General features: G+C 33.7%; 2 protein-coding genes across 2 annotated transcripts; both read left to right on the top strand.

The window, feature by feature from the left end:
• Nucleotides 1-701: 701 nt before the first annotated feature.
• On the top strand, nt 702-3,188 carry LOC133819642 (cyanate hydratase). Its single transcript, XM_062252941.1, has 4 exons — nt 702-1,043; nt 1,449-1,520; nt 1,946-2,054; nt 2,866-3,188. The coding sequence occupies exons 1-4, from the start codon at nt 775-777 to the stop codon at nt 2,902-2,904; spliced, it is 489 nt and encodes a 162-aa protein (XP_062108925.1). The 5' UTR covers nt 702-774; the 3' UTR covers nt 2,905-3,188.
• Nucleotides 3,189-4,528: 1,340 nt separating this feature from the next.
• Nucleotides 4,529-7,238, top strand: LOC133819641 (multiple organellar RNA editing factor 2, chloroplastic-like). Its single transcript, XM_062252940.1, has 4 exons — nt 4,529-5,017; nt 5,122-5,219; nt 5,351-5,416; nt 6,817-7,238. Exons 1-4 carry the CDS (start codon nt 4,608-4,610, stop codon nt 6,957-6,959), a joined length of 717 nt encoding a protein of 238 aa, XP_062108924.1. The 5' UTR covers nt 4,529-4,607; the 3' UTR covers nt 6,960-7,238.
• Nucleotides 7,239-9,574: the final 2,336 nt, after the last annotated feature.

Here is a 9,574-nt window from a genome sequence, read left to right as displayed (position 1 = left end):
ATATTTTATAATATTTGAATTAAAAAATAACATAAACATATTAAACGAAAAATTATACCAAAACACTATTTATGATTTTTTAAATATATATAATATGATAGCCTTTTTAAACATAAATGATAATTTTTTTAATAAAAAAATTAAGATTATGTATTATATTATTATTATGATGATATTTTATATTATTTTAAATTTATATTGATATAAGTATTAAATATCTAGTCTTGTATTAAATATTATTATAATAATATATTATAATATTTGAATTTATATTAATATAATTAGTAAAAAAATAAGATTATATATTAATATCATAATAATAGTTTATAACATTTAAATTTAAATTAATATAATTATTAAATATTTAATCTTATATTATATATTATTATAATAATTATATTTTATAATCTTTGAATTTGAATTTATATTAATATAATTATTATATATTTAGTCTTATATTAAATATTATTATATTAATAATATTTAAATTTATATTAATGTTATTGATAAATATTTATTTTTAAGTTAGTTTTAAAAGTATATTTTCTTAAATATTTAGTTAAAATTAAGAAAATAAATCATTACAAAAAAAATTATCTAGAAGAGATACATATGTATATGAAAATGGAGATGGTAACATATTAAACTACTTTATTAAATGATGAGGCAAGTGAACACAAGTCTAAAATAGTGAACTTAATTAAACTACTTTATTTCAATAGGAATCTCCCCTCATTTTCACGAGAGAGAGAGATTTGAGGACTTTGGTCGGAAATGGCAGAAAACAAAGCAAACTTAATCCATCTGCTACAGTCCGTGAAGCTTGATTCTGGCAAGTCCTACAGTCAGATAGCAGAAGAGACTGGACTTACCAATGTCTATGTTGCCCAACTCCTTAGGCGCCAAGCTCAGCTGAAGCCCGAAACTGCCCCAAAATTACAAGCTTCTTTGCCTGACCTTACTGAAGATCTTATTCATGACATGATGAAGCCACCCATGAGGTCTTACGACCCGAATTTGATCCAAGAACCGACTGTTTATAGGTGGGGTTTCTCAAATTTCTGCTTTAAGCTCAGTTTGTTTTCAACTCTTTAATGGGTTTTCTTTGTTTATCTTTATCTCTTTGTTTTACTGGATTCTGGCATTTTTTTTTCCTTTTTCAATTTGATTATGTGGGTTTCTTTGATTTTGCTGGGACAAGGTACTTCGATGAGTTTAACATGGTTGATAGTGTTTTTTCATTTAACGTTGTTTGGGGTAATTTGATATGAATTTCACATTTAATTTTATGTTAGCATAGATGAAAGATTGAACTTTGAGTGGTTTTTACTACTTCTAATTATCATGAAGGTGGTGATTAAGTAATGGAACACACCATTTGTTTTTGTAAGAACTATATGGGCAACAAGTAATTACTCTTCCCCTTTTGCTGACTTCTGAATGTGTAGGTTGAATGAAGCGATAATGCACTTTGGTGAGAGCATCAAGGAAATTATCAATGAGGAGTTTGGTGATGGCATGTGAGTTTCCATTCGTGTCATACTTTCTAAATTTTTAGTTGGAATTCTATTGAGTCAGTTAGCAATAAACATTGTTCATAATCCTTGTGTATACTATAAAGCTGTGAAACAGTCTTAGTTCTCCAAGATTAATGTCTCCCTCTTTGTTCTATTGTTTATAATGATTGGTTTCCTTGCCAACTGACAAGTTTCTTAATTTTCACTTACCCTTTTATTCTCCAAGGCTGCTTAAGAAAGAAAGTATATCATTTTATACTACAGTTGTTACTCTCCTGAATCTTATTTGCATGGCTTGTAAAACTTAAGATACAGTACAACATGGAATCTCTTTTGCAATGTATGTGTTCGGCCCATAAAAAAAGAGTTTATTTGAGCAATTTAGTCTTAACTTCATCTTTCACTTTTTTTACTGTTTTATGTTTTAGTATGTCAGCTATAGACTTCTACTGCTCAGTTGACAAAGTCAAAGGTGTCGATGGGAAGGACCGTGTTGTTGTGACAATGGATGGAAAGTTTTTGCCTTACACTGAGCAGGTAACTTCATAGTTTGCTCTGCATTATTCTTATATTAAATTACTTTATACTAAGTACTTAACAGTGCAGAGACCTTAGTTCATAATAATAGTAAATAGTGGCAGTGGCTTGAGATTTGGTTCTTCTACTATTGGACTTTATTGAGAATGTCTATGCCCTTAAATGTTATAAAGAAGTGTATATCTCTAGCTTTGGATTTTTGAACTAGCTTGGATAGCTTGGTGCTATATTATTCTCACATGACAAAGGAGCATGTTTTTGAAATTTAGTTAATTTCCTTTTATCTTCTCACAAGACATAAATTGACCTGATGAAGATGCTGGCCTGTAAAACAATTGTTTGATTTTTTTGGCCTATTGTGAAATGTGTATATCATTTGAGAGCTTATCTAAGACAAACTTCTAAATCACAAGAATTTTCTTTCATCCTCGAAGGTTTAGACGACCTTTTTTTTTATGAAGTTTGAAGGGCACATGATAGATTTTCAAAGAAAGTTAGGTGTCATTATAAACAACTTGTAAGAAAAGTGCATCCATTGAAGGTAATAAGAAGATTCCCCATGATCTCAAAGCGAGAAAACTTTCAAAAGAAAACATGGCAATGAGAGTTAAAACTTATAATGTGCTAGACTAGATTTTCTGAGTATATTGATAAAGACTAATTTGGAAATGTATTGTATGATATGATTTCTTTTGGTCTTGGATATTCTACTTGATTTGTTGTAGTCTGTGCCATATCAAGTCTAGGCAATGAATATGCTCAGCTTCTTCATTTTGATCATGGCTAACATTTTTTTGCTCCTTCTGAACAGAAGTTGGAGCACATGGTCTCAAAGTCTCGAACAAGTTAGTAAACAGCCTCTGGTGTTTTCAACTTGTTGTTTTCTTCTTTGATATTTACTTGTTAGTACTCCACAGTTTGTATCACCATGATTCTAAATGTACTTATGTTTGTATGCCTTCTCATATTGTGTGATAGCATAAAGCCATAAATATATGAGATAAAGCTAAGACAATGAATAAAACGCTCAGTTGTTTATGTATCATAATGAGACAACTTGTAAGTAATACTCTGTTCCATTTTCTGAAAGTGTGCTTAATAATAATAACGTACCCCTTTCTTGGCAATAAGAAACTTCAAATCAAGATGCTTCGAGGTCCCTTAGGTCTCCCAACCGAGCATCCTAGGGAACCTGATCCCGTGAGTCGTGGAGTATGCTCGTGCTAATATACTATGGATATGACTTCTTAGAGATTTTTTATGCAACTTGCTTCTTAATTCAAGTTCATTAGCTACCACTAAACTTTGACAAGTTCGAGCCAACGACAACCTTGCTAGCTATGGAATATAGCTCACCATCGCCTATTTTTGTTTGTTTGTTTCAAAATTTATGGTACTTTTAAGTTCAGTTTAATGAATCCTTGACATACAACCGAACATGTTATTTGTTTTTAAGTCTAGTTGGGGTGTGAAAACAAAGTTTCTGATGTTTTATTAAGACTTGGACGAAATGGCTAAGGCATGAGCTTCAGCGACTATGAAGGTGAAGATTAGGCATGATTTGGTTACTTTGATTCTCATGGGATTTGTTATCTAAATTTTCACTTTGGCGAAGACAATGTTACTTTTTGGTTAATCATCATTGTAGATAGCAAAACAACAAGTTTTAAATTTTAGTTGACTAATAAGTCATCAAATTTTAAAAGTTAACTAATGAATTATTAAAAAGTAACCAAAGTAATATATCGAAAACAAGAGACGTTTAAAAAGGAAATAACACAACAAATTACTAAAGAATGATTAAAATAATAAGGTGTTCTTTATATCTTAAAGTTATTGGAAAACAACTGAAACAATGTAAGTCAATACAAGTGACTAAAATAATAAGTTACCAAATAGTAATTACAATAAGTACTAATGGTTTCTAAAATAATTAATTATCATAATGTAACAAACATTAAGTCATACTGTAAAAAATCTTTATCAAGTATCTAAAATAGTTTAAAAGGTAACTAAAGAGTAACTTAAAGAAAAAAAACTTAAAAAATTCAATATTATAAGAAATTTGAAGTTATGAAATTTGTTATCTCTTTTTAGGTGATGAACGGGCAAAACCTCATAATTTGTGAGATTCATCCCACGATTTGTGGAACTTATTTTGTTTGTGAATTGTTTTATTTCTCATATTCATATTGACTATTTTTGTAAATATAAAAAAAAATCAGAAAATCAAAGACAAAATTGCAAATAAGCAAATAAATTAATAGACTGTTAGTGAACCAGTTACCAGTGTGCCAAACCCAAGACAAAATTATTCAAAGACTGATCTGATCGTAAACCTTACGACGCTCAACGACTTGTCGTAAACTTTGATCATGGGCCTTGGCCCAACTGAAAAGAGGCCGAAACAAGGACGCCCTGAGGCCCAACTGTCCCCTGGAGATCGACGTTAAAAACTGCAAAAACCCTCGGAGCTATCTTTAACCTAAGCATATCCACCTCTTCTTCTTCTTCTTCAAAAACCCTCGTCTCCCTTTCCACAAACTTTCAACAATGGCTCAAACCCTAGCACGAGCCATGGCCACCGTAACAGCGCGTAACCCTACTCTATCTCTCCTCCTCCCTAAACGCCTCGTCTCTACCATAACCAAGCCCCCTTCCGTTCCATCTCTCATTCTCGGCCGTCGAACCATCGCTCCTCTTTCTCATGCAGTCAAGTCCATATCTGTTTCGCACACCCGGTTTACCTCGATCCGGTGCCGGGTTAACAGGTCCGGTACATACTCTCCTCTCAACTCCGGTTCGAACTTCAGCGACCGTCCACCCACTGAAATGGCTCCTCTTTTCCCTGGATGCGATTACGAGCACTGGCTTATCGTTATGGACAAGCCCGGTGGCGAGGGCGCCACGAAACAGCAGATGATTGACTGTTATGTTGAAACCCTTGCCAAAGTTCTTGGGAGGTATATGGTCTTGGTTTTGGCACCTTCGGTTTATGAATTTCTCAACGTTTCTTTATTTTCTGTAGCTGTACTAATTTTTGAACTCTAATTTTGTGGTTCTTCAGCGTGGAGGAAGCTAAGAAGAAGATTTACAATGTGTCATGCGAAAGATATTTTGGATTTGGTTGTGAGATTGATGAGGAGACTTCCAATAAGCTCGAGGGTACGAATTTAGTTTTCTGAAGGCCATGATTTGATATTTCAGATGGGTTTTGTTTATTTTAGTTTTATTTATCATTTATACTCTATTGCTGTTGATATTCATTCTTACAAAAAATAAACTATTTTGAACAGGCTTGCCAGGTGTTTTGTTTGTGCTTCCTGATTCTTATGTTGATCCCGAAAACAAAGACTACGGTGGTAAGTTGAGAGGAGCTACTGCATTTGCTTAGTTATTATTACATATATTGCTACTGGTTATCTAAATTCCTTTTGATTTTTGTTATCTACTCTTTATAGTGTGAAGCCTTGGCCATAAACTCGAGTATTTTTTAATGAGGCTTGTTGTGTTTTGTTGTTTTGGGTTCTTATATGTCTTTAGGTTGCTGATGGATAGAAATAACTTTACTCTGTTTGTCTTTCCTATGATAAGTTCATTTTTTGATAACTAATTCGGTGGCAAGGAAATATTTTATTGGACTTGTAGAAACTTTTTTCTGTCCAAGTATGATCCCCAACAGTCTATGATATTGGGTTTCTCTGGAGATGTTAGTACTTTGTCTCAAAAACGAATATGCTTTTACTATTTTCTTAGTCCATCATGGCAATGCTATGAAACCTTACAGATAATGTTTAGTTTTGAATGCTAATGGACTAATATCAAATGTCTCTCTAAACTGTTCTGTGCTTTGAATATTTGGTAGAGATGCAGATTAGTAGAGATGAAACATTATTTAATGATTACGATGAATAGACATCCTTATTTTCTTTTTAAATCATTTTTTCATTAGTCTTAATCAAAAAAATATTTCCTTAGTACAGCTTATGTTGCTTCAAACTTTCTCTTATCTCAGTCCATCTTGGCAAAGTTAGTAGTTCTTAAGTGGGCATTGTCTAGCTTTGAATGCTAATCGACTCAGATGCATCACTCCTAATGTTTCGTTGCTTCTCATGTTTTGTGGAGTTTCAGAATCATTGGAGTTGATACATTTCTGTGCATCAGTACCGAACAATGAATGGGTTTCCTTGTGATTTTTCAAAGCAGAACCTTCTGTATGGAAGAAGTTTACATGTTTTAGTCCATCTTGGCAAAGCTGAAAACCTAACAGGCAATGGTTAGCTTTGAATGCTGCTAATGGACTTATATCAAATGTCTCTCTAAACTGTTCTGTGCTTTCAATGTTGTGGAGTTGCAGATCAGTAGAGATGAAACATTGTAATATAGAGAAGCCAAGATGTTTTAGTCCATCTTGGCAAAGCTGAAAAGCCTAACAGGCAATGGTTATTAGCTTTGAAAGCTACTAATGGACTTATATCAAATGTCTCTCTAAACTGTTCTGTGCTTTCAATGTTGTGGAGTTGCAGATCAGTAGAGATGAGACATTGTAATATAGCCTTCTTGTAGCATGAATGCATGTGTGTGCATCCACATTCATTGATTTAGAAATACTTGTACACCTTTAGTGCTCTTTCAATTTCAATTTCTTTTTGCCGTCTGTCTAGCTTTGCATGTCGTCCCAATTTTGTGGAGTCTCATCTGTTTTATTAGTTTTTTGCTTTAAAGACTACATATCTTTAATGATTTGCATACCTTTATGCAGCTGAATTGTATGTGAACGGAGAAATTGTTCAAAGGTCACCAGAAAGGCAAAGGAGGGTGGAGCCGCAGCCCCAGAGAGCCCAAGATAGGCCAAGATACAATGACAGAACCCGATACGTGCGCCGCAGGGAAAATAATCAGTGATGGAACAAATAGAAAGCTAGTCGTGTAGATAAAGATAATCATGGAAGAAAACAGAGTCCTAGTTTTCCTTTGTTTCAGGAGATTGAATATACAAAGGAGATTATTTAAGGATATGCTTGTGGTTAATGAAAGTATGTATGAGCATGAAATCTGTTGTTATCTGCTGTACTGTCATGAACTGTAAACAAAGTCAATGTGCTGTTAATGGTTATTAACTTGGAGGCTTTAAAATTGATTATTATATGGTAAAGTTGTTTGTTTGGACTTTTAGCAAGACAATTCTTGAACTTGTTTAGCAAATAGCAATTAAGTTTATAATCTCATTAAACAATAGCAATTAAGTTTTTTTTTAAACATACACGGATACCAAGTCTGCCTCAGAGAGAAAAAGCAATAGAGGGATTATCATCCCAACTAGCTAGCTTGGCTAATCTAGACCTAAACATGATAATTCCATCATAATCAAACCAGTGTTTTCAGCACCATTTAAAAGTCTAATGGTGGCTTGGCTAACCTAGACCTAAACATGAAAATTCCATCATTATCAAACCAGAGTTATCAGCACCATTTAAAAGTCTAATGGTAGGTAGCTTGGCTAACCTAGTCCTAAACATGATAATTCCATCATAATCAAATGTATGGTTGATAATTAGGGGTGCGGCGGTGCTGTTTTTTCGTAATTTATTGGACAGTATCGTATATGTCATTTGAGCAATTTTCCAAATCACAGCCTACACTTTGTCGTGCGGTGTAGACAAATAATTTAACAATTAAATATCATAATTAATAAAGTTCTCATAACTTTTTTAAAAAAATAATAAAACTCATAACTAAAGATTGTTTAACAAAACAATAAATATAGAATAAATATAATTTTTGCTCTCTGAACTATTACTGTCTGATTGTGCTCTCGAATTATTCACGTTAAAATTTTTTGTGGGATTTTTGTTACTTTTTGTCCTATGGGGCTAACATACATCCGATGTAGTACCACATCAGTGCCACATATATAATTATAATTAAATAATTAGATTAAAAATTAAAATTAATTTAAAACTTAAAAAAAATTGGCCATCAGCACTTTAAAAAAAATAAAAAATAATATCCAGCTCCGACCACCATTCTCTGTCACCATAACCACCAGAGCTCTAATCCGAGCATACCCAGGATCCCTCACCTATCCCCCACGGACCCAAGCTCTGAGAGAGCCTAACCCAAAAATTGTTGCCTTCCCCAAACCTGGGCCTCCTCTCCAATCTGATTCGCCATAATCATCTCCACCATGGATTCTCTAAAATCCTCTCTAATATCATAAGAACACTTCTCCATGGCCACCATTAAAGCGAACTTTGTGCTAGTCCCTTGATCACTACCACTACTTACTATTTGCCTTCTCTCAACAACGTTATTGTTGATAGTCTTCACTTCCTATCTTTCTCTGATCATCTGCTCCAACCTTTCCAACACCATGGCAAGAGCCAGACTCGAAACCGATGCGAACCAATCCGAGCTGGTGCTCAGCTTTCTCAGAAAATGAAACACTAAGCCTGCAACTACAACACAAAGCTATGCTACATCCTCCTGATCTGATCTACTAAAGTTGATCTTGCTTTTTCTAGTGGTGCCTTAGAGAGGAGGCTTTCATTTTTTTTCACCTTACGAACACTAGTTTGAAGTTGTGAAGGGATATTATGTTACCAAAACAATCATTAATGCAGATTTGGCAAGTGGGTCACGTTAAGCATGATTGTGTCTTGTGTTTAACAACATAACTTTAATTACTAATTATCAGGCGTGTAAATGGGGAGGGTTTGCCCCGCACTGCCCCGCCTCGATTAATTTCTTGGAGCGGGGCGGGTCGCCCCTCCTCGGCTTAATTAAGGCAGGTCTAGCCCGCCTCATTTGCCTCATTTAACTTTGTTTTAAAAGAAACATTAAATTATAATTTTAAAATTCTCCTTAAGCCTAAATATTGTTTTTTTTATTGTAATCTCTATTTTTTACGCTTCATATCAACTATTCCCTCAAATATATATATATATTTTATTTTAAAATTTACAAAAATAATGATGAATTATATAAAATATATTTTTCAATATTTACAATTCTTTACAAGAGTAGTTGTAGAATAAAAAATTATATAAATCTTACACCTAAAGTCTATTTAGAATTAATGATATTCTAAACCACATTTAAAATGTCAATTTTACGTACTATGCATGTATATAAGTAGGATGAGAGAATTGAGTTAGAGTATAGAAAAAAAAAGTTTTCGGGGCGAGGCGGCCCCACCCCACTGTGAATTCAAGCGGGGCGGGACTACCCCGCCCCACTATTAATTCAGGGGCAAAGACACCACGTCGGGTTGGGGCCCCGCCCCGCCTCACCGCCCCATTTTGCCATGCCTACTAATTATGGTGTTGTTTATAAGAATAGTTAAGATAATTAAGAAGGTAATTAGACAATTTTTTGTGTAGTTGATCGAGATAGTGATTATGGTGCTTAAGTGGACCTTCAATAATTTTTAGATTAAATATTTAATTAGAACTATACACGTGGCACCACGTCAGTGCTCAAAATTCCACATCAGATGTCTGTTAGCCCATATGACAGAA

The sequence above is a fragment of the Humulus lupulus genome, chromosome 2, assembly GCF_963169125.1.
Source record: "Humulus lupulus chromosome 2, drHumLupu1.1, whole genome shotgun sequence".
Lineage (NCBI taxonomy): Eukaryota > Viridiplantae > Streptophyta > Magnoliopsida > Rosales > Cannabaceae > Humulus > Humulus lupulus.
This window is presented reverse-complemented; position numbering and strand designations above follow the sequence as displayed.

What these genes read in the sequence shown, in the direction of transcription:
- LOC133819642 (XM_062252941.1), top strand. Translation starts at nt 775, where the DNA reads ATGGCAGAAAACAAAGCAAACTTAATCCATCTGCTACAGTCCGTGAAG. An exon ending in CAAGAACCGACTGTTTATAG is followed by an intron (nt 1,044 to 1,448) that starts GTGGGGTTTCTC and finishes CTGAATGTGTAG; the next exon opens with GTTGAATGAAGCGATAATGC. An exon ending in TTTTGCCTTACACTGAGCAG is followed by an intron (nt 2,055 to 2,865) that starts GTAACTTCATAG and finishes CCTTCTGAACAG; the next exon opens with AAGTTGGAGCACATGGTCTC.
- LOC133819641 (XM_062252940.1), top strand. Translation starts at nt 4,608, where the DNA reads ATGGCTCAAACCCTAGCACGAGCCATGGCCACCGTAACAGCGCGTAAC. An exon ending in GACTTCCAATAAGCTCGAGG is followed by an intron (nt 5,220 to 5,350) that starts GTACGAATTTAG and finishes TATTTTGAACAG; the next exon opens with GCTTGCCAGGTGTTTTGTTT. An exon ending in CGAAAACAAAGACTACGGTG is followed by an intron (nt 5,417 to 6,816) that starts GTAAGTTGAGAG and finishes ACCTTTATGCAG; the next exon opens with CTGAATTGTATGTGAACGGA.